General features: G+C 38.9%; 1 protein-coding gene across 1 annotated transcript; it reads left to right on the top strand.

Moving 5' to 3' along the window:
* The first annotated feature begins 1,954 nt into the window (after positions 1-1,954).
* Positions 1,955-25,554, top strand: LOC134539257 (uncharacterized). The gene is made up of 4 exons (XM_063381076.1): positions 1,955-2,064; positions 15,962-16,707; positions 20,732-21,017; positions 23,788-25,554. The coding sequence occupies exons 2-4, from the start codon at positions 16,143-16,145 to the stop codon at positions 23,966-23,968; spliced, it is 1,032 nt and encodes a 343-aa protein (XP_063237146.1). The 5' UTR covers positions 1,955-2,064; positions 15,962-16,142; the 3' UTR covers positions 23,969-25,554.
* The last annotated feature ends 80 nt before the right edge of the window (positions 25,555-25,634 follow it).

The raw sequence follows: 25,634 nt of genomic DNA, 5'->3' as shown, positions 1-25,634 counted from the left end.
ATCAAATCTGTTCTTATTTATTTTTAATCTTCCTAATATTATCTTAAACTTGTGTCAAAAGTACAGCTTTACCAAACCAACATTTACTGCAAGGGGTGGAATTGACAAGAATTGAATGACAAAAAGAAATTATACCTCCGATAGTAGGTATTCTATCAAATCTGTTAAAATTTATTGTAAAAATCAATTTTTGATGAAACACAATTACTGCAAGGGGTTATAAAACTAGAAATAAAAAATAAAAAGAAAACTACCTTACTACTTACGCTATCAAACACGTCTAACAAATTTTAAAATCTTTATATATATATATTTCTTGTTTTCTTGTGTGCGTGTGTATGTCACTGAACTCCTCCTAGACGGCTGGACCGATTTTGATGAAATTTTTTGTGTGAGTTCACGGGGATTCGAGGATGGTTTAGATTCACAATTGGATATTTTATCTCGATTCTGAGTTAAGAAAAAACTAAATAACACGCTTTAAAAGCAAAAAAACTAAGCATTGTTGATAATTAGCCTCCATGGCAACGGGCTTTTGCATTGTTGTTGCCTTCTGCGTAAACATGGGAAAGGTTTTTGGTAACGGCAGTGGCGTGCCCAAGAGGAGGGGTATGTATAATGAGAAGATACAAAATGTCCAGCGTAGAAATACTTACCGCCATATGTACATTTGGGCAGGACAATGTCTGTCGGGTCCGCTAGAAAGATATATAGAGATATATACGTAGAAAGATATATAGAGATAGAGATATAAATAGAAAGATAGAGAGAGTTATAGAGATATACATAGAGAGATAGAGAATTAGAGAGATAAAGAGAGATGCTTAGTATACGTTTAAAAATTGATTGAGGCATTGCAACGCATGCCGGGCATTATCTAGTTTCTAAATATATGTTCAACCCTGATCCACAACATTTTATACTATCACGTATAATGCAAGGGATTAAATATAGTGTTTGAAAGTAAAAAAAAATATGCATAACTACCTTGGTGGACATAGTATAAAATTCTTTCAAAGTTATTTAATGTGGAGTGCATTGAATTGAAAACATTCGAAAAAATTTTCATTCAGTTGAATATTAACCCTTTCAGTCCTTCCGTCTACTGAAGTGGACAATGTAGATCTCAATGAAACATGGAGTTAAACTATGAATGTGTGGGGTAAGGTGTACCTATATTCTAGAGGACGTCATTCTTTGTTGCTATGAAATATCTAAATTTTATTTACACATAAATTAATTATAATAAATAATTATACATTAATATTGTAATTATAGGGTAGGATTATTACAACACACAAAAAAATTAGATAAGTTACAATCAAAAAATTAAAATTAGGAATTGACAAAGTGTGACTGAAAGGGTTAAGAAATGTTTAATCGATCATTACATTGGAGAACATTACATGTTATGTATATTAAGTTCTTAAAGTCTTCTAGAAGTTTCCAGAACGTTCCAAAATAAATAGATACTTTAAAATATACCTACGCCTTTAGGCTGTGCTGAAAGGGATATATTATGTGTAACATCTTAACTCTTGGTACAAGGTAATTTCGTGAATGGAACGGAAGTTGCATTGAACGGAAATGTGTAACCTCGGTACCTATTGCCTTCTGTGGCGTATGACGCAAACCAAAATTCACAAAGACAAATGAAAACTTAACTGTTTAATGAATTTTAACAAGACGGGCAGTATTTTAATAAAATTCCTTGTCGAAAATCATTTGCCAATCCGAAGTTAAGTATGTTTTATTTTTTTATTTTTTGCTTTTATAGGAGACGTTTCATTAAAAAGTTCAAAATTTGTCTGTAAATGGAATGCTTCGAATGTCGACGTAACTGCTCCGGCAGCGAATTCTAGAGGCGGGTGCGCAAAATACGTGTGATTCGCGTCCAAAAACACAGTTGAAAACACAATCTGCGTTAATTTATCACTCTCGACATTATTTTTTTAGAATTCTAAGTTAAATTACGTGTACTAGTTTTGTGTCATAAGTGTACCTATTTGCAACATGATAACACGTGGATTGGCTCGTCAACGAGGCTAGATGTTACACATCAGGGTGAGTACATACATATATTATTTTATTCGTTGGTTTCTTCTGAAGCTCTTGCACACCGTGTGTATGTCCAGGTAGGCGGGGACACTATAAACTGGGTGCAAAATCTAAACAATTGGTTGTCTGTAAAGTCGGTTTACGGACGATAGTTTAACGTAACAATTCACAAAAAACTTTGATGAAATGATTGCATACTTTTATGAATAAAATTGAATCATTTTTATTGAATTATCACTATTTTGTATGGATCCAAAGCAGTAGTGAAATGAAATCTACAATTTAATTGATAAATTTACTTTTATTTACACTAATTAATTCAAATATGTTTATTACTTTAACGAAGAGATTATTTTAACTATAACTTTTATACATGTTTGCTATTTAACTTCTTCCAATCTGTGTTATTCTGTTAAGGATAGGACGATGACAGGAAAAGTAGGAAACGAATGGGAGTGTTTCAAGTTTAATGTGCCTCGAAAAAGTCAAATAGATGGTTGTTCCAATCGAGTGGAAGAGAGATAGATGCGGCGCAAGCGTACAATGAGCGTGACGGGACACAGCGTAACGGGACAATGTGCGTAACGGGACACTTTTTCGATTTATTAGACGTTGTCACGTCAAAAATAACAGTAATAGTGACAGTAGGTCGTGCGCACAAGATTTAACCTCCGTGTTTTCGAACCTACTGATTCACAACAGCGCATAGGACTGTCGTGTGCAAGGGAGACAGGTCGTGTTCACTGAAGGGAAATGAATATATTTTATTTCTATACGGACGCTTGATGCAACAACCAATGAGAGTGGAGTAGGTAGCCATTTTGGCGGGACTAGAGAAATATGTTTATATTTATCAATCACATTGTGAGTAATAAATCTTTAAGATATTACAATGCTCAGATGTAATTCCTGCTTTAAAAAAAATTAATTAGTGCTATTACTTAGGCTATGTCAACTGGCAAAAACTGTAAACATAGGGGAACAAATGTGCCATGGTTAGAATGGTTAACTAAAAATTTTATACAACCCTTATTTATTCACATGTAGAAAAAAAGCCGTGCTCACAAATTGCTGGTCAGATGTCACGTGATAATCATTTGGTAGTAAATATAGTTACTTGTCAACACTGACAATAGATGTCGGATACGTCGCGAAATTTCATTGGCTGAAATTAACAGTAAGGGCGGTATTCCAAGACGTTTGAGTAAGGTAGCGAATATGCACTGCCTTGTTGGGCAACTGCCGTACCCTAACTCTCGGGTCATATTCCAAAACGTGTCCTAACTGAACCCCTGTAAAGTATCAGATCGGCAACCGTTTTAATAAACGAGGACTTGTGCGAGGCTATAAACAGTTGTACTTCGTGGAATCCATCGTAATTTTAGCTTATTTTTTAAAACTATGGAATTATAATGTGAAATAACATATTTAATTTTGGCTGTACAAGAATAAACGATGAATTTTTGGCCGTATTTATGTTTGCTGTTTTTCAAGATATTAGGGGGAGGGGAGAATTGTAATCGTAAAAGTTCCGTTAAAGTTCATTAAAAAGGGAAAAAATATATATACAGCTATGGATCCAATCGGCAACAGATAGGACACCAAAAATCAGTGCCCTAAAAATAAGGGACTGGCCGTGTCCTATCGTGCACTTGGAATATGGTTAGGGTACAGGTATTGCATATTCAACACCTAAATCCTTATTTTTGTGTCTTGGAATACGGCCCTAAGCTTTCAGTTGTGAACCGGCTTCGCACAAGTGGTGTGCGCATGGCCTGCTGTGCACACGCTTCAAGTTTGTCATAATTTGGATCCCAGTCTTATTTACTTCGTCCACCGGTGGCGCATCCGGGAAGGTTGTAACGGTCGCTCGTCCGACGCCCGCTCGGACGCGGATCCATCCCGGTTAACGGCCCGACGGTGAAGCGGATGCGGATGTTGTTAACGGGAGGCGCATGCTGCGTTTAAGTTTCCGTGAAAGTGAAAGCCATCTCTCTTTGTCTCTCTCTGTCCGTCTGTTGTGACGCATCGAGGCGAGGGCGCGACCCCATTTGACGGTCGCGTGGGCGTCGGTGCGGTAGTCGCACAGGTTTCTGGAGAGGGAGGGGGGGGGGGCGAGAGCCGCTAGCCGAAGAGAGACCTAAGATGTACATCAAGTTCTGTCCCTGCCCGAACACGCCGGAATATTCACCTTCGGCCAACCTCGGGATTTGTTTTAATTTTGCGCAGGAAAAATGAATTCAAATATTAAAAGTGGTCGGTTAGGTTAGCTACATTAAAACACTTTAAAACACTATGGACGGTTAGTTACGTTAGTATAGCTACATTAAAATAAACAGAGAAATATAAATATATATATAAATAAACCCGAGGTTGGCCTAAGGGGAATATTCGGGCGTGTTCGGGCAGGAACAGAACTTGTACATCTTCGGCTTCCCCTAGCCGAATCGTGATTCTGGAATAACAACTGCGCTACGGACGCGACGCGACAGCCAAACATGTCTTTACATGATTAAAAACAATTTAGATTATTATAATATCTCTTAAAGACATACATAATATAATTAATTGTTTAAGTGATCCATTTGGAGAGACCGGCATGCTAATTTAGGAAAACGAATTCTTAACCTTTCATTCCCAAATTATTGTAAATAGAAAAAATATTCTTAGGTAAAATACGGATAAATATATATCTAGAATTACAATTATATAAAAAAAAATTTTAATAAAATTTATATACATTTTGAGGATGTGGCCATATGGCAACCATTGGAAAACAGAATTTCATTTATATTTATATTTATATTTGCATTCACAAGAGAGGTTTAAAATTTGTGTTGCCATATGGTTACAATGGGAATGAAAGGGTTAAATTGAACCAACTGTAGGATTTTTGAAAATTAGTTTCCCCCTTCCTCCCCTCAAATGTAATTACATTTTTCTGGTCATTTAATATGTCTGCGCCACAAAACACCACATCCATCGAAGTTTGCAATTTTTTTTTTTAAGTTAACTATTTTTTCCGAGGGGACTACAATTTTTTCGAGCGTTAAGAAAATTCCGATCGCGTGAGGGGAGTAGTTAGATACGTGGTCGGAGAACCGGGAGAGGAGGAGACACCCGGATATATGTAGACTTGACGCAGCTTACTTGCACACACGGTCTAGGAATCTTGCAGTTTAACCAACAAATCTTTCTCACAAACAAAACACCGTTACAATAATAAATTCTAAACTAATCTTCTAACCTAACGCTAACAAAACGCACCAATATTTATAATTTCAACTTCAAACTAAATATTGCTTTAAAAACTGAGCGGCTACGGCCAACTGCTCTAACAATGTGTCAAAACAATCACTGCTCAAGTGCCCCCCCCCCCCCCCCCCAAGAGGGGAAACAAGGGATCCAGTTAAAGCAAACCCCATAGATCCAACCCTGATAGTGGCTGGTGAAATTCGCAGGTCCAATAATCTCTAATATGACCACCTCAGTCCTCCACATACCCTGCTTTTCAACTGCTCACAGAAAAAAGTTTTTCTGAAAGTTTACAATAGATGCCTTTGCAAACCAATTTTCAAGATAATTTCTAATACTACACGGAATATGTTGTAACTTTGTACAGCACATGACTACGGTTATTTTTCACGTATATGAATTACGTTTTATGAAAATTGGTGCATAGCCTATATATATATATATATTAACTCAAGCATAATATTTTAAAATCATGTTAAAGATAATAGAATATTCAGTAGTTGGCCTTGATTTGGTTTTATTATGCTTGTTAATATGCGCAATAAATACTGGAAATCTATTAACAGAACGGTTGAGAGTACTGGGACAACACAAAAGCATAAAAGCCGTGGTAAGAATCCAGACCCAGTATTACTGCGAACACTAATTTTTAGTGATACAGTTGTTTTCACGTAGATGTACAAATTTACAAATATATGTAATTATCCATAAATAATTTCTGTTTCATTTTAAAAAAAAAGTATTGCTCACTTGCGAGATATCTTAACTTGAGTGAAAGTGATTCATTTTTTTAGTTTTTTTTTTAATTGGCTGAAAGTCGTCCACATAAGTTGCAGGCAGGTTCAGGGCGAAGTTAAATTGTTTTAATTTCAATAAGAAATGCAGGCTCACGCGGCCATTTTCAGGAGTCGCTTGGCTTCTGCATTGTAGCCGCGTCGATAGCGAAGATTTCATCGACGTTTCGGTCAACCTTTCAGTCGCCATCTTCAGGGTATCAGCAGGTAACTGCTACTGACCGAAACGTGGGCGAAATATTCGCTCAAAACCCAGTAGCCAAGCCTAAGTCGACATGAAGTATTTTTTTTCAGGACTCTACACATCAACTCCAAATAGCGTAAGAATAAAGGCCTATTAAAAAAAATCCCAAAATTAAAATGAGGCTAATAATTTACAGATCTAAAATAAAAAAATGTTCCCCTTAAATTTACGACGAACGCTTTTAACAAATTATTTGCCATGACCCAACAAGAATGATTAACAAAACATTGAAAAAATTGAAAATTGTCAAGTCTACAGAATCAACTCTTATTTCTTCCACATCTATGGTACTATTTTTTTTACATGAAGCGCATATCTTGAAGTTTCTGATACGGCGTAGTTTTCTGTGCTGTTCCAGGTATCGTAAATAACTTTTATTACGTTTGGAAAGTCTGTAGATTTGCTGTGATTTGTAACATTGTAAACAAGTAATTAAAACACGACTTCTTTGTCGAGGTGGGAAACCGTTAGCTTTGTTTGGCAGCGAAGCAGCTCTCCGTAACCCAGTTGCCCGTTGACCGCGAACAGAATGTTCCTCTTGCCACGGGACAATGCCAGGTGCGTCCAAGGGCCACTTCTTCGTTCGCTTCCACTTCCTTTCTACCTCCTCCCGACAACAGCATCACTCCGCGGCGGCAGTGAAAGTGCAACAAACGGGAAGGGACCTATAAGTGGCACAATATTCTTTGCCGCCCGAGAAGTGAGAAGCATGAAACCGACCGACGCGACGTTCTGATGGGCAATTCAAACGGGCTGCAAGCATTGCGGCGCTTCGAGAAATCATTTGTTCGCGAAACATAATGCAAACCTACGTACTCTTACACTGTGTTCATGATGGGGCCGTAGTTGTTTAGACACGCCTTCTAACGAAATACAAATAAATTTAAAAAAAAAAAACTAATCTAATTATATATGTAGCATCCACGTCTTACCCACTCACTGATACAAATTCAAACTTGTTTTTGACGTGACAACGTCTAATAAATCGATGAACGCCAGCTGCACTCACGAAAAAGTGTCCCGTTGCGCACATTGTCCCGTTACGCTGTGTCACGTTACGCTTATTGTACGCTTGCGGCGCATCTATCTCTATTCCACTCGATTGGAACAACCATCGATTTGACTTTTTCGAGGCACATTGAACTTGAAACACTCCCATTCGTTTCCTACTTTTCCTATCATCGTCCTATCCTTAACAGAATAACAGATTGGAATAAGTTAAATAGCAAACATGTATAAAAGTTATAGTTAAAATAATCTGTTCGATAAAGTAATAAACATATTTGAATTAATGAGTGCAAATAAAAGTAAATTTATCAATTAAATTGTAGATTTCATTTCACTCCTTCTTTGTATCCATACAAAATAGTGATAATTCAATAAAAATGATTCAATATAATTCATAAAAGTACGCAATCATTTCATGAATGTTTTTTTATGACGTTGTCACGTTAAACTATCGTCCGTAAACCGAATTTACAGACAACCAATTTTTTTACGTAATTTTTCTTGTTTGTATAAACTAACAAATATTTAAGCAACCCTGGTGAAACCTCCGGATGGCCTACGTATGGGGAGCCCTAGCAAAGAAATGGGTTCCCCATTTGTACGGCTATCCTAGAAGGTTTTTTTTTGTTTCCACATACACCGTCTCTTTGGTAGCCTAACTTGTTGCAATGGGTTATATTATCATCGGACAAATTCCGCCACTTGCCTGAGGCAATCCGCCTTGGAGGAGCCGGGGCGCGAACCCGGGTCCTACATGTCACAAGTCAGACGGTCTGTTCCAGAACCAAGAAGGTAAAGCGGCAACCTGCAGTATTTTTGACGCTGACACTATGTTAATCCGCGAGTTTACTGTGGCTTACTTGTAGAAGTAGATTTGGGAAGCAATCATGTACCTATGCAGGGTATTAAAAAAAATTTTACGTGAGCGAGTGTAACACACAACCTCGGTAACGTGCAAATTCAGGGGCGCAACAACTAAATTTCCAAAAGGGGGGGGGGGGGGGCAATATACCTTTTTATAAAGAATCATCGATCTCCCCTATTGAAGCGGGGGGTCCGGGGGTCCTCCCCCTGGAAAATTTGTATTTCAAGGTGGAAAATGGTGCTATTTAAGCAGTTTCATTATCTAAAAATTGATTACACAGCACTTTCTTTGCCCCCGTTTGCCCCCACTTCAAAGTTTCAGATGGGGTGGGGGGGCAAAATACCCTTGCCCCCCCCCCCCCCCTTGTTGTTGCGCCCCTGTGCAAATTAATATTATATCATGTTGCAAACACACTTATAATTATTTAAAATGATGCCGAGCAAAATTAGTTTTCAACTTCATTTCTTGACACGTAGTTTCCGCGCCTTCCGCTAGAATTCTTTGCCGTGCAACTGTGTTGAATACTGAGTCATTTTATCAGCAGAACAAAAATTTAAATCATATATAAAACGGCTCCGATAAAAGCGAAAAAGATTGGACCTGATTTTCGACGGTGAATTTTATCAAAATACTGCCCATTTTGTTAAAATTCATGAAACTGTTAATACAATAAAGTTTCAGGTCAGGTTTGTGAACTGTGAATCGCCACTTACACACACATACGCCATTTACCAAAATTTCTCCTACTAAATGCACATGATAAAAGAGAACATGCCATCTACTAACAATTCCAAACTCCACGACTAGACACTATGAAAATTCGTGTTTTTTTTTTCAATCACCACGCTAGGATCCACACACCTGAATTTAAACGAGTCGACTACTGTTGTTTATTGGCTGCTGTCAGGTTTTACTTCCTGTGCGTTTAATCTTGTTATTTGTTTATTGTCCTTCAGGGCGTGTCAAACTACCCTTTAGCGAATTATATATTAAAATGTATAATTTTATAGAGTCTATACTGTATCCAGGGCCGTCGAAAGTAACTAAAGTCCCGAGGGAAAAATCTGGTCATCTACTTATACTTAATGTACAATTTTTTTTAAACATAGAACTAAATTTTTTAAAAAAAAATAAAGGTCCAAACTTTACCATGGACATAACTGTAGACGTGAACTGAGTGTATTGCATGACTTGTCTATTAGCCATAAACTTGTAATGTCGTACACTACTATCAGGGTAAAATAAAATCTTGAAACTCAAACAGGCCTTCTGGAGTTCGGGACCCGGGAAATTAGTCTGCTCCCCCCCCCCCCCCCCCCCAATAGGCCCCTGCCTGATTGCTGTACAGAAATATGGCGCCCAATATTGCTAGATTGATACTACCCAGCTTCCAAACATTTATATTCTTATTTTGTATACCATCGATAACAAAAATCAGTTTTATCCTCTTTCAAAATACTAATCGTACATTTTTTAAGACGATAAAATAGTGTATTTGGACAATATTATTATAATTTAAATACTCTGAAAAAAAATATATTTAGCCTATGTATATAAGTTCTCAATACCAGTTGTTATTTCATACTAGAAACTAACTGTAGATGTTGGCCACTATGTACTTTGGGCACTATCTACTTTGATCAAACCGAGACAAAATTTTTAACATTAAATAGCATAAAAAAGTTGACTGCAAAAACCAAGATGGCGTATTTTATTTACATTTTTTTAAACGTAAGGATTCAATATCATCAGACGATCCTATTTATTAATTATGACAAGGAAATGTTTTTAAAAATTTATCATTCCAAATTTTCCTTTAAAAATATATTTTTTTTGTTATTTTTCTATTTTTGTGCTCTTTGAGTGTGTCTGGCAACTGAAACAAGGACAGTGCTAATAGCAGATATCGCTCATGCATTGTGAAGAGAGAGTTAATGCCCATTATAATGCACACTGCAGTTTTAAGGATGAGACATTTACCAAATTTACAAACCATTCCTTTGGAAACCAGTTGCCAAGGAATAGTCTGTAATACTATAACAAATATTTTGTGAATTTGTACAACACAGATGACTATGGTTATTTATGCATATATTAAATGTGGTTTTCTGAAATAGTACTGACTATTTCTTACGAATATTGGCTTATAAGTTTATATTTTAATTGATGTAATCAAATGATGTAAACTTATATGTCATAAATATTCCTGTTCGATCAAAAAAAAAAAAATTTGGTTGTCTGTAAAGTCGGTTTACGGACGATAGTTTAACGTGACAACGTCATAACAAAACATTGATGACATGATCGCATATTTTTATGAATAAAATTGAATCATTTTGATTGAATTATCACCATTTTGTATGGATACAAAGAAGTGAAATGAAATCTACAATTTAATTGATAAATATACTTTTATTTGCACTCATTAATTCAAATATGTTTATTACTTTAACTAAGAGATTATTTTAACTATAACTTTTATACACGTTTGCTATTTAACTTCTTCCAAACTGTGTTATTCTGTTAAGGATAGGACGATGATAGGAAAAGCAGGAAACGAATGGGAGTGTTTGCAAGTTTGATGTGCCTCGAAAAAAGTCAAATCGATGGTTGTTCCAATCGAGTGGAAGAGAGATAGATGCGGCGCAAGCGTGCAATGAGCGTAACGGGACACAACATAACGGGACAATGTGCGTTACGGGACACATTTTAGCGTGCGTGCAGCCGGCGTTCGTCGATTTATTAGACGTTGTCACGTCAAAAAAAAATTTCCAGTGTATAAGAGTCCATCTGTCTTCTACGATGGTGTATGTTCGGAGAGCGTCGTGCGTTGTAGGACTACGGCGGCGAAGAGAGAAAGGAGGAGACGGGGCGAGAGGTACCGAGAGGGGCGAAGGATAGGCAATGGAAAGAAAAGAAAAAGAAACAGCTGAAGCACGAATGCCACGTTCAAGTTCGTCGACCAGGGTCCCGCGGGGACTCGAGCGGAGAGAAAGCGGCGCTCAACCGGCAGACGTTCCCACTCGGAGTGGACGTTGTTGCGCGCGGAGATCAGAAATGTTTATAAATTATTTATTCACTCTGTAAGAAATTTTTGACGTGACGTCTAATAAATCGATGAACGCCGGCTGCACGCACGAAAAAGGATGACTTATTGTCCCGTTACGCTCATTGTACGCTTGCGCCGCATCTATCTCTCTTCCACTCGATTGGAACAACCATCGATTTGACTTTTTCGAGGCACATTAAACTTGCTTGAAACACTCCCATTCGTTTCCTACTTTTCCTATCATCGTCCTATCCTTAACAGAATAACACAGATTGGAAGAAGTCAAATAGCAAACATGTATAAAAGTTATAGTTAAAATGATCTGTTCGTTGAAGTAATAAACATATTTGAATTAATGAGCGGAAATAAAAGTAAATTTATCAATTAAATTGTAGATTTCATTTCACTCCTTTTTATCGATACAAAATAGTGATAATTCAATTTTATTCATAAAAGTATGCAATCATTTCATCAATGTTTTGTTATGACGTTGTCACGTTAAACTATCGTCCGTAAACCGACTTTACAGACAACCAATTTTTTTTTCTCCTTCTCTGGCCGCCGCCATGTTAGTGGGTGATTTGAGTTTTTTTTTGTAATTTTGTTACTGGCTTCTGGTCTTTCGAGGAGCTTTAAACCCCACCCTCGGTCCAATGAGAACGCAGTTCGAGTGCGCATTGAAGGAGGAGATCTGAAGTTGGAAACCACCACACTCCTGAGCACAGACACGTATGTCAAAGAACAGGACTAATTCTTACTTTTCATTCCTCAAGAACTCGGCGGTGAACTGGCCTTAAGAAACCATCGAAGCAAATGCACATGAATAGAAACACGGCAATTAATTTTGCGAATCAGTTTGGCTTCAGGCTTAAAATCCAAAGCCTCATATTTGCTTTATACCAACGTTTCCCATCACTTTTCTTGATTTAATCAGGTAATACCTTTTATTATTATTGTCACTATGCCTCTCATAATTGGGCTTCGTTGTCTCTTGATGGTAGAGTGGCATATCTAAATAACTGCGGTGAGATCATGAACATAGTGCAGAAGTATGATGGTTTTGGATTTTAATCTGCGACCAAATGAATCATTCCCAAACATGAGTAGGGGCATATATTTTTCACAAAAAAAATTCTCAACCTGTGAACCTTTATCAATAAATTATTTTATAATTGCTGATAAAGTAATTTTACTTTTAATTACCTAATATTATATTTAAATTGATATATATTTTACGTTTTGTAAAGTTTTCAGTTTTTTTTAGCGTCGTTTACAGGGATTAGCAATGGCTACATTCATAAATGCCTGAAATCTGGGATATCCCCAGTTTTGTTACAACTAACATTTTATACATTTATTAATTAAATCCTAAATAATTTGTTTTACATTTATATTATACTCAAATGGTTCATTAAAACCTATGTTTAAAACAAATACGCGTCTTCAGTTTATGCCAAGGCTGAATTTTTGAAATCATAATATAAGTAATTCTTTAATTAATGAAACCATTTATAAAAAATCTACGATGTGACATCATGATTTTCATTCAGATGTTATAAAACCACGTAAATATAATCAAAATATATTTTGGAAACCATGCCCCCCCCCCCCCCCCCACCCTTCTTAAAATCGTAGTTTATGAAATAATTCTGCCCAATTCGTCAGTCATAGTAAAACTCAATTTCAGACAAGCAAAAAATGTTGTAAATTAATTGCTTGAATATTTTTAGGATGTGATAAGTAAATTTTTAATTGTATTGAAAACAAATCCCGAAATATAATAAAATAAAGTACACTGATTATACAGCTTTATTTTAAAAAATTCACAAGAAATTAAAAAAAAATTACTATGATGTTAAAACATTCAACCCCTTTAGTGTTATTTTCACAAAAAAAAAAGTTACCCGAATGAATACAAATCGTTATTTTAAGTACATTAATTCATTCTAAAAACAGAATATGTTGGAGAACGGTAGTAAGCTAATAAAAACACAAATAGGCCTAGTAAACTTCAGAAATTTCAGTGTTGGATGTTGGAATTCACTTCTTATTTTCCCCAATTTTTTTCTTCCTATCTTTTTCCTAAAATATCAAATCCTTCAATGAAATCGATTCGGTGGTATTCAATGTTTTGAGGATTCGAACGGCCTATTACTAAGTTTACAATCTTAGACTGTATTTTTTTTCTTATTTGGAACAGAAATATTCATGTGAAATTACAGACATTTGTAATTTTTTACATTTACATGAAAAAAAAACTGTATCACTACAAAATAGTGTTCGCAGTAATACTGCGTTCGGATTCTTGCCCAGTAATTTGTGCTTTGTGTTGTCCCAGTACCTCCAATAGTTAAAGTTATTTTTAAACCGTTCCCTGAATAGTTTTCCAGTATTCACTGCGCATACTAATAAGCACGGTAAAAAAAATAGTCAAATTTAATGCAGTTTCTTGGACATATGCCATTGCAGTTTTGCACTGTTTTGTCATGGGAAAAAAATTCCGAAATTCCGAAACTTTGCAACTGTTCTCACTGGAAACCTTCTGTGTTAGTCAGTGCTATCGTCATTGTGTTGTACATAGTACTTGTTTATCTTCATCGTTGTGTTTATATGTTTGCTGCGTTGCTTGCATTTAATGTCTCGTCGTTTCCAGTTCACTGTGTTCGTCTGTGTTGTTATATTATTTTTCATGACTAAGTTCCTTCAACGGAATTCTTGTGCCGAATGATATTTATATGTTGTTCACTTTTTGTCCGTGCTGTCGTTCTTGTGTTGTCCATGATACTTTTTAGTTTTGTCGATGGTTCTGTTTGTCCGACATCAGCTGATTCCGTCTTGTTTTCTGTGAATTTTTTATCTACATAATTTTTTTTTAATTTTTTGATTTTCACAATTTTTCCATGAGAAAACAGTGAATAACTGCAATGGCGTATGTCCAAAAAAAAAACTGCATTAAATCAAAAATACCAATTGCATGGATCATTTAAATAATATAAAATAGTCAAATGTAGAATATTCTATTATCTTTTCCACTGTTTAAAAAATTATGCTAGAATGAAACAATAATTAAAAGGTCAAATTATATGCCAATTTTCGTAAGAAATACTCAGTATCATCTCGAAAAAACGTATTTCCTATATACAAAAATAACCATGACCATGTGTTGTAAAAACATACAATATCTTTCTTGTAGTGTTACAAATTATTTATTGTCGACTGGTTTCTAAAGGATATTTTGTAAAAGTACAGAATTTTTTTTTTATGTGCTTTGAGTCTCTTGACAAAAATATCATTGAAGTCGGTAGTCCACTGTGATACTGGTAGGTTTATCTGTGTCAGAGAGGCGACGTTCGCTGGTGCTTCTAGCCCGGTATCGCCTCTAAGCTGGCGCGCAGTCTTCTCGCCGTGCATAGGGCAACCATGAAATTTGAGCTGTAACCGTAACATTATACAGCGGAGAAATGAAGATAAAAGTGTAATGCAAGGTCCTTGGATGGTCTCAAGAATCTTTACCGGGCGTTTCATGACCAAAAATTGTTCTGAGGGCACGTTTCACTCTCCTAAAAACACAGTTTAAAAAGTAAATACGGAAACATAACTGTCCAAACACCCTCAGCGGATTCTTAAATGCATTTCGTGAAAGACACCACTCGGACATATTAAGTATTTTTCAAATCATGTAGTTTCTCCTGAGGGTCTGCACTTTGTATGTATGTCCCGGTAGGCGGGGCCCGTAATAGCACCATCTGTCCTTGGTTACAAACTAGATTTTTTTTTTTTGTTTTCTTCAACGCAGTGCATCTGTTTTCTGTGAGAGAAAGGTCAGAATATCTCGTTTGTATTAATTATATGCTCTCATTTATTTTTGAATAATATAGTGAGGTAACCTTTTTCCTATTCGTAAAATGCTTAAAATGTTTTACCACATAAATAAATTATTTAGAAGGGCATATCCGTTTAATTTCATGTCACTAACGTCTTGTAAATGTCAGGTTTACTAAGTCGGGCCAATAGGCTGATTGCGCAGGCTGTCAATACCAACAAGCAATGACATGTCTGTTGGCAAATAATAGCAAGATAACAGCAAGTAGTGTAGAGAGTATCTGTCGTTGAGAAAACTCGCACGACAGTTCATATCACTTGCAGTTCAGTAAAATTGTTTGTGTCTTATAGTTGAAATAGTCATGCATCAATCATCATTTGCATGCGGCCCACGTTTTTTTCGTGTTTAAATCTTACAAGAATTTTCATGGGTAGTAAAAATTCACAGTCATAAATTTTCAGGACAATTTGTACTGTGTTGCAGATCTGTATGGGGCTAGGAGAAATAAATTAGTACTTTCAGTCAGTTTTTAAAAAAAAAAAAACGTGGTTTATTACAAAACACACCCTTCGTCTGCGATTCCTGGTGGTTTTATATTCCACTGTCGTCGGCCGGGTAACTGGGGCGCTCACACCCACAGTACGCAACAGCACACGCAATCAAGCCGGGTGACGCGTGAGGCGTCAACAAAGATGAGCTCACCCGGACCCATTTTATATAACGTCTTGCCCCCGCGCGCGCACGCACGCCGCGCGGCGAGTAGGATATCCTTCTCGGCCCGTCACTTTCACCCTCGCCTCTCCTTTCACCTTCATCGGGCGGGCTTTCCCGCGCACAGGAGGGGGTGGGTGTGTTTTCTGGGCAGGGCGAAGACGAGACAATGAACCCTCGGGGCCCGCAAGAGGTATAAATGCGCGCACGAGGAGGATACCGGCGTCACAGGCCACACGGAAGAGGCCGACGCAGCACGAGGTGTCCCGAACCGGTCCGTAACGGGAGTCTGCCCCCCGGGAGCGCCCCAGCTGGTCCCGCAGTCCGCGACGAGCATGACGACCGCGACGACGTGGCTGTTGCGGCTGGCGACCGCCGCGTGTCTGGCCGCGCTGGCGTCCGCACGCAACTCCTCCGACGACAACGCCTTGGAGCACGCCGAGGGCCGCGCCCGCCAGGGCAAGGACTTCCTGGACTGGATCGGCCTGGGCACCGGAGCCGACACCGACCCCTACCTCGCGCGCGCCAACTCGGCCTGCCTCGGCGGCGACTTGTCCGAGTGCTTCAAGTCGCGCGCGCTCGCCTCGCTCGACGACTTCTTCGCCAAGGACTCGTACGCGCTGACGGAGAACGCGCGCGTCGTGCGCATGCCCGACGCGCAGCTGCGGCGGCTCGTCGCCGAGCCGTACGAGTTCTCGACGGAGCCGCGCGCCGACGAGCCCGAGTGGGACCAGTTCGTCAAGTTCCTGCTGCGCAAGGTGGAGCGCTTCGTCAAGTCGGCGGCGGTGGAGGTGCAGTTCCCCGCCGAGGTGACGGAGGCGGGCCGCTACTCGCCGCGCTTCGTCGACGAGATCGCCGAGGAGATAGACGTGCTGGAGGACAAGCACGCCAGCCCTTTCTGTGAGTAGCACGACAGCCCTTTCTGTGAGTAGCACGACAGCCCTTTCTGTGAGTAGCACGCCAGCCCTTTCTGTGAGTAGCACGACAGCCCTTTCTGTGAGTAGCACGACAGCCCTTTCTGTGAGTAGCACGACAGTCCTTTCTGTGAGTAGCACGACAGCCCTTTCTGTGAGTAGCACGACAGCCCTTTCTGTGAGTAGAACGACAGCCCTTTCTGTGAGTAGCACGCCAGTCCTTTCTGTGAGTAGCACGACAGCCCTTTCTGTGAGTAGAACGACAGCCCTTTCTGTGAGTAGCACGACAGCCCTTTCTGTGAGTAGCACGCCAGTCCTTTCTGTGAGTAGCACGACAGCCCTTTCTGTGAGTAGCACGACAGTCCTTTCTGTGAGTAGCACGCCAGCCCTTTCTGTGAGTAGCACGACAGCCCTTTCTGTGAGTAGCACGACAGCCCTTTCTGTGAGTAGCACGACAGCCCTTTCTGTGAGTAGCACGCCAGCCCTTTCTGTGAGTAGCACGACAGCCCTTTCTGTGAGTAGCACGACAGCCCTTTCTGTGAGTAGAACGACAGCCCTTTCTGTGAGTAGCACGACAGCCCTTTCTGTGAGTAGCACGACAGCCCTTTCTGTGAGTAGCACGCCAGCCCTTTCTGTGAGTAGCATGACAGCCCTTTCTGTGAGTAGCACGACAGCCCTTTCTGTGAGTAGCACGACAGCCCTTTCTGTGAGTAGCTGTTAGCCCTTTACACACCACGTCCACAATACACTGTCCCAGTTACAGTATCAACTGTAGAGCGCTGGTTCAAGCAGGGCCGGTGCAAGGTAAATTGGCGCATTAGGCGAGAAACCTTAATGCCCCTACCTCCCCCGCCCCCCTCGGACACCACCAAAAAAAAATTTTTCTTTCCTCAAAATACATCACGTAAGCCTGAGATTTTGGTCAACAATCAAATGTAAGCAGGCTTGTGTTTTTTTTTTTTTACTTATTACAAATCATAAACAGGTCACCGTGGACTTTAAAATAATTACTTATATCAATATAAACATTCCAAACTGTTACAAAAATCCATTTTCATCTAGTTTCAATAATCGTTAAACATATTATATCAGCTGTTATGTGTCGTGCTGCGCCGCCCCCAGCTACTTGGCGCCCTAGGCGGTTGCCTAGTTCGCCTATATGGACGCGCCGGCCCTGGGTTCAAGGTCACAATTAAAGAGTAACCAAAACGGTTTTGGATAAGCGCATGCGCGAGCACTGCTTTGTTGTTTTCTCGTTTGCAGCGCCACCCTTCGCAAAATGGCTGACTCCTGAGGCGTAAAGCGTTTCATGTTCCGCAATCTGCTAAGAGTTAAGCCCTCCCCAATTGGAATAACCTTTGTACGAGAATGGTTTGAAAGTCGAAGTCCCTGACCGTTGCATTGGTCGTAATGGTCGAGACGATAGAGCTCTTTTTCGCTGGCCTCCGCGTTCACCTGACAACTCCATGCGATTTTTTTTTCTTTTGGGATTGCCAAAGTTGAGACAGAATTCAAGAAGCCATTGCTTCCATTTCTCCGGAAGTGTTACCGAATTGTAGGAAGAATTGGACTTTTAGTTCGGATGTGTGCTGTATAGCTAAAGGTGCACATATTAGACATTTGTAACAAAAAAAGGTTAGTTCACTTTCAATTTGATGTATTGTTTGTTGTAAATAGTCTAAATGAAACATTTATAATATATCATAGAAACTGGGACATCCTTACATGGCACGGAAACGGAGATAGGTCACCCGGAGCGTTTCACTATCACTTCTGCTGCTCCCAAAATGCGCGGAAACGTAATAAATTGCATTTCAAAATAACGAATTATGAATTTAATTAAAAATATATATATTATCCTTCGAGATCATATAACGTGCATTATTTATGTATATAATAACAATATACCACACAGTAATAACAGAACAGTTGATATTATTTGTACTTGAAACACTTTTTTTTAACGTATTTATAATGTAAACAAACATGGCTACCGCCGCAGAGAAATACTCTGCATATATTGGTCGCACGGAGCTACGTAAGCGTCGCCGAGCTGATGCGTACGGGTCCACCTCCGTCTGCGTGCTTTTGCGGAAACTTGTTCCGTGGGATCGGGTCTCCGTTCACGCGTCATTGTTTTAACGGGCCTCAGGGGGGGTAACCGCGTCACATGGCGGGCGTACGTGCCGCGCAGTCGCTGGCCTGCTTTCCTTTCGCGTCCGCGGGAGAAGCACCGTAGCCGCTTCCGGCTCGACTCTATGGCTCGACTCTACGGCTCGACTCTATGGCTCGCAAGGGCGGCACCAGGAACACTTCTTGGGATGCGGCACTCGCACAAAGAAAGGAGGCAGTTGCAAAACATTACAAAAAAAAATTGGTTGTCTGTAAAGTCGGTTTACGGACGATAGTTTAACGTGACAACGTCATAACAAAACATTGATGAAATTATTGCATACTTTTATGAATAAAATTGAATAATTTTTATTGAATTATTCACTATTTTGTATGGATACAAAGAAGGAGTGAAATGAAATCTACAATTTAATTGATAAATTTACTTTTATTTGCACTCATTAATTCAAATATGTTTAATTCTTTAACGAACAGATTATTTTAACTATAAATTTTTTACATGTTTGCAATTTAACTTCTTCCAATCTGTGTTATTCTGTTAAGGATGGGACGATGATAGGAAAAGTAGGAAACGAATGGGAGTGTTTCAAGTTTAATGTGCCTCGAAAAAGTCAAATCGATGGTTGTTCCAATCGAGTGGAAGAGAGATAGATGCGGCGCAAGCGTACAATAAGCGTAACGGGACAATGTGCGTAACGGGACACTTTTTCGTGCGTGCAGCCGGCGTTCGTCGATTTGTTATACGTTGTCACATCAATAATTCACAGATTGGCCTTGGAATATTTATAAAATTAATGGGCACAAATACTCAACTTAAAGTCCCATAAAACTTTTAACAATAAAAAAAGGTTTAACACTGGAATTTAAGTATTTCAGTAACCATAAATATATACGGAGTGGCTTGACTTTTGGGCGAGTCGACCGTGAAGATTTCACCGGCATTTCGGTATTTTTTGAATTAATTTATTTGCATTTGCTTTTGCCTTGCAGAATAAATAAACATTATTGAACGCCCTCAATTTTAACAAGTTAAATGAATATTCAGAACTTAGCTGCATAATCATTTACTATGCATGAAATCAATAAACAAAAACAATCGAAAGACGTTTATTTTGGCGCTCTATATTGTCTGCGATCTGGTGACCACTTTATAAATCTTTACATTCGTAAATCTGGCACCGCAATTGTAGACGGGGCAGTGACGTCATCCACGTCAGGACAAGGACACGGACCGCCCACAGGTTCGGACTGTTGTGAACAGTTCATAAAAAGCTGTTCTAGGTTGTGTTTGCCTTCGTTTCCTCATCCTTCAGCAGTGCCGTAGCCAGGACGCTGCGAAGGAGGGTGTCCAGTTTAACCCTTATATCATATTTTATGATTAACTACTCTATATAATTTAATTGTAAAAGAAAATTTGTCACACAAAAACCCCGGGGAATAGTGAACTTTTATTACTCCAACGTTTACACATATAAATTTAAGCAATGATATGGCTTGAGAAAAGAAAACTGATAATTCTATATTTTAGTTTTTATTTGATTGTTGTAATACTTTGTTGCAATACTTTCGTTAAAAACAAGCCATAAATACATATTATTATATACACGAAAGACTCATGCATGTAAGGTTTGAATGAAAGAAATGCTTAAAAATAGTAAATATGTATAGTCTACTTGGAAACACAATTCCTACCACTTCTAGGTGTGTGAGGCATGTCGGGCTATTATGGGGAGGCTATACAATATTGTAGCTTAGGCTGAGGCATAAAATAAATTTCCAAAATAATATCTCTGTAACCTAGGTTGCTATGGAAGGGAGGGGTCCGGACAGAGTGTGTCTCCTTGGGGGAGGTTTTTGAGACGGCCTCCTGTTCGCAGCCCGAAAGCGCCTGAAGAAGCTGCTGATCCCCATGCTGGTGATCCTGAAGCTGTTCAAGCTGAAGCTCTTGCTGTTCCTGCCGCTCATCCTGGGGCTGGCCTCGTTCAAGAAGCTGCTCGGCTTCCTGGCGCTCGTCGTGCCGGGCCTCATCGGCTTCTTCAAGCTGTGCAAGCCCGACCTGCACCACAACTACGGCGCGCACGGCCACAGCAACTACTACCACGCGCCGCCCCACCACGTCCGCCCATACGCCCCGCAGTCCGGCGGCGGCGGCCTCCACTACAGGTGACAACCACGCGGGGACACAGCGCGAGCACGTGACCTTTTTGGGCCTGCTTCACACATACCGGGCACACAATTGTGGGGGAGAAAAGTTCAAGAGGCAATGTAGTACTCTCCAGCAGGGAAGTTCCAACTATTTTGGGAGTGCCTATTTCACATATACCCGACAGTCGAAGGAACTATGCCTGGTACACAATTGTGGAGGAGAAAAGTTCAAGAGGCAATGTAGTACTTGCCAGCAGGGACGTTCCAACTATTTTGGGAGTGCCTATTTCACGCATACCCGACGGTTGGGTGAACTATGCCTGGCACACAATTGTGGAGGAGAAAAGTTCATGAGGCAATTTAGTACTTGCCAGCAGGGACGTGCCAACTATTTTGGGAGTGCCTATTTCACACATACCCGACAGCCGGGCGAACTATGCCTGGCACAAAATTGTGGGGGAGAAAAGTTCATGAGGCATGTAGTAGATACTTGCCAGCAGGGACGATTCCAACTATTTTGGGAGTGTCTATTTCACACATACCTGACAGCCGGGCGAACTATGACTGGCACAAAATTGTGGGGGAGAAAAGTTCATGAGGCATGTAGTACCTACTTGCCAGCAGGGTCGTTCCAACTATTTTGGGAGTGGAGAGGGGGCAAATAAATCTTAATATAGTTACATAATATTAATAGCGAGATGAGGTTTTTTACAATGGACATTGATAAAGTAAGGTTTGCAGTTATGTAAAAAAAAAGTACAGGATAACTACGATCAAAAAAATGGATTTGTTTTAAAAAAATGTATTGTGCAATGTCACGATATTGGCGAAGGTAGTGGGTGGTGAGTGATATTGGAGGAGAACACATCTAGCTATCATATGGCATCTGTATTAAGTAGTCTCCTTGCATCTTTTTATTTTGTGTTTTCTCATGGACGAGCTACTGTCAGCTAAGTATGCAATACACTCAGTTGGTGATGGTAACTCCACAGTCGGGAAGGTTTTTAACTAGCCATACGGGCAGCATTTTAATAAAATTCCTTGTAGAAAATCAGGTTCAATGCCGGGGTCTAGTCTGTTTTTCAAGTTTTTTTTCTTTTATCGTCGGAGCTGTTTCATTATACTTATAGTTTAAAATTTCTGTCTGCTAATCAAATGATTTAATTATTGACGTATCTGCTCCAGAAGCGAATTCTAGCAGCGTGTGCGGAAACTACGCGCGATTCGAGTCCATAAATGTAGTTGAGAACACAATTTGCTTATATTTATTACGTCCGGCATAATTTAAAAGAATTCTACATTAAATTTCGTCTCCAAGTTTCGTATTATAAGTGTATTTGCAATACGATAACACATGAATTTGCTTGTTACCTAGGTTATATGTTACTTATCATTGGCAAGTACTGAAAGACTGGTCCACTTTTTTTTCTGATGGGGAAATATAATGAATATTTGATTATGCAGAGAAGATTAAGGCAGTGGGATCACAAGATTATTTGGGCCACTGTAGGCCCATATGTAGCGTAGTTGGAGGCACGCTGGGTTGTGATAGTAAGGGGTTCCAGGCCCGTGTCCCGGATAAGCATGGGCATACATTTTGATCCGTCTTAATTAGTCACAACCCTATATCAGAGTCAGATACTTAACAGATGTAAATTGTATGAAATTCTTGTAAAAAAAATTAAATGGGAAGGAATGATTTGGATCATTGATAAAGAAGTTACTACACAGCAAAAAACATTTTTCAATAAAATATATATAAAAAGGGGGTAAGAGACTGACTCGAAGACCCGAATATGGCTCAAGCCATCACGATTCCTGTTTTCCATTGTTAATTGTCTCCGAAAGTATTTCCGAGACAAATGCTGAGATTTTTTCTTACAAAAGTCTATGCCTCCCCAATGCCAACATGCAGACCAACAAGAATAAATGTAGTTGTGTGGAATTGCAGTGTGATAGCTATGTCACTCTTAGAGATTGGCGCTCTCATATCACTTGCTCACCAGTCTGGCAGGGACTTAAGAGTCTAAGTTTTACTGAACGAGAACAAAAATAATCTTAGAGTTATTACATTACATAAGTATGTACATAGGCATAAGACGATGATTTGCATAAAATTCATAGTAGGCTCCAAACCTCGAGTGACACAGTCACACTGCACAATTAAAATAATTATTCTGCGGGTTGGAATATAAATGTTCACTTTCGCCTAATATAGCATGTTGCTTCAGTAATCCAGTGATAATAGTTACCATAAACTCCTAGCTTATGTGTTGACCTGTAGATTATCAGTTTCACCACCTCCCCTCTCTCTTTATCGTAAATTTAATTAAAATCGATCCGACGTTGGGTAAGCTACAAAATAATTAGCAAATTGTTGACAATTTCAGAAAACTCACTACCATGTCTGTCTCTTAACCTTCTTCCAATTTTATCACGACAGTTCATCTCATAGAAATAGGAAATTTGGTTACGAAGAAAAATTGCTTCTTTGCAAACCAAGAGAACTATATCTCATGTAATATTTTTAACTTAATTTTGTATTTAGAAAACTATGTTAAAAATATAGAAATACCATCATTTTTAAAATATATCTCATAAACTATAACTGAACTTAAATGCTGTAGACTGCAAGCAGTCACCAATAAAGCTTCATTTGTATACAATAAAACATACCAGCAAATAATAAATGTAGAACATGAGATTATGTCCTTTGATATTTTCGATAAACGCAATATTTTATGTATGCTTATATTTGGCACTAAAATTCCATTTTATTTTCCCCCAGCAATGAAGGACCGAGCTACTATGGCTCCCCGTACAACAGGGATGCAGACTCCTACGATTCATCGCAGCTCACAGAGTACCACTCCACAGCTGACGACGCCGGCTCGCCCGTCACCTTCAGGGAGCAGCGCGACGTCCACCAGATCGCGTTCCGGGCGCACGACCCCGAGCGTGCCAGATGAGCACACCACCTGGTTCGCGTGCCAAGGCGGAGTAAGCTTCAGATGAGCACACCACCTGGTTCGCGTGCCAAGGCGGAGTAAGCTTCAGATGAGCATACCACCTGGTTCGCGTGCCAAGACGGAGTAAGCTTCAGATGAGCACACTACCTGGTTCGCGTGCCAAGGCGGAGTAGGCTTCAGATGAGCACACTTTTTGGTCCGAATGCCAAGGCGGAGTTCGCTTCAGATGAGCACACCTTGTAAGTCACTTTTCAAGTGTATTCTGTGGAACAAAAGTGAGATTTTCAGGATTAGCAAACAATTTGTCTGGATATTACTGGATGGATTGTTTAAGGTGGCTTATTTATAGTGCAAGGAACATCTCCGTGAATATGAAATAATATTTATTCAGTTTAAATGTTTAAAATTTCACTTGGATTGAACTGTTTAGTCGCGCAAGTGAATATACCGAATATTTATTTACTATTTTGTTACAGAAAGCTGAATTTGTGGTTTCTTATTTACGAACTATACGTACTTATCTTTTTATACGTACTTATTATCATTGTATAATGTCAAGGGTTTTGTGCAGTATTTTCAGCTCTTAATTAATAAACATTGTTAAATCTTTAGGCACCATGAATTCAAACAATATTTTCTGCTGCAAGATTAAAAAAAAAATATCAATTCCTGTATAAAGTTTCATTATCATTCTTTCAAAAACCATCGAGTTTACATTTGAAGACTAGTAAAATTCACACAGAGCCAAATATATGGCTTTTATTTAAAATTATACTTATAAAATCACCTATATAATAAAGGCTTTAAACTGGTAGTATTCTATACCTTAAAATAGAATGCATACACTCTTTACTAGATTAAATTTTTGTTCTGGTTAAGAAATATCACCTCTAAGCATAAAAACCCTGGAATATAAGTTAATTTGTTTTCCTTTAGTAAGTTATACAGTGTTTAGGCCTACACTGATAAGAAAAGTGCGTATGTATTCCCCTTTGGTTTATTTGCAATGGTAGGGAGGCTCATTAAATTTTAGAAATTTTATTTCACAGTACTTTTGTCATTACCCATATAATACTGATATTGTGATTTACGTAAATGTTTGTGACCAGTGCTTTATAACCTTCACTTAAATATTATATTTTTCTCTTTGACAAAACACTCCATCGCAGTACTTCAGTTCTGGCCACAGTTTAGCATCCATGTTTACAATTCTTTGCTAGTATATAGTGACCTCTTGACACCTATGTGTGTGCTACTAAATTGTGATCTCAAGTTTCTCCATAATCTCAAATATATGATCACATGTAATCAACATGCATACATCCGTTCCGATGTATACCCGTCAAGTACATATGGTATTTCATTTTTGTGTGGTAGCTGCTTAGTACCGTTAACATAAACCAGATTGTTTTCAATCATGTTTTGTATTGTACAGTGCTACTTCGTAATTAAAAATTTTGTACGTACATAATTGTGTTGATTTCTGTTAATTTTTAATGTTAGAGGGTAAATATCTTGTCAAGAAACCTTTAAATGTACCTATAAAATGTGTCTACATAATTAAAATTTGGCAGATTTAACAACTTCACTGGACAAGCCCTACTGGGCTAGAAGCAGTCTTAAATTTAAATTAATGATACTTAACCTGATTTACATGCAAGCCATA

Source organism: Bacillus rossius, chromosome 15 (genome assembly GCF_032445375.1).
Source record: "Bacillus rossius redtenbacheri isolate Brsri chromosome 15, Brsri_v3, whole genome shotgun sequence".
Classification (NCBI taxonomy): Eukaryota; Metazoa; Arthropoda; class Insecta; order Phasmatodea; family Bacillidae; genus Bacillus; species Bacillus rossius.
Note: the sequence above shows the minus strand (reverse complement) of the source record. Positions and strands in the feature narration are given on the sequence as shown.

Bases quoted from the DNA above. Each gene is read 5' to 3' on its own strand.
- LOC134539257 (XM_063381076.1), top strand. From the start codon at position 16,143: ATGACGACCGCGACGACGTGGCTGTTGCGGCTGGCGACCGCCGCGTGT. The intron at 16,708-20,731 runs GTGAGTAGCACG...TCCTGTTCGCAG, and splicing joins CAAGCACGCCAGCCCTTTCT to CCCGAAAGCGCCTGAAGAAG. The intron at 21,018-23,787 runs GTGACAACCACG...ATTTTCCCCCAG, and splicing joins GGCGGCGGCCTCCACTACAG to CAATGAAGGACCGAGCTACT.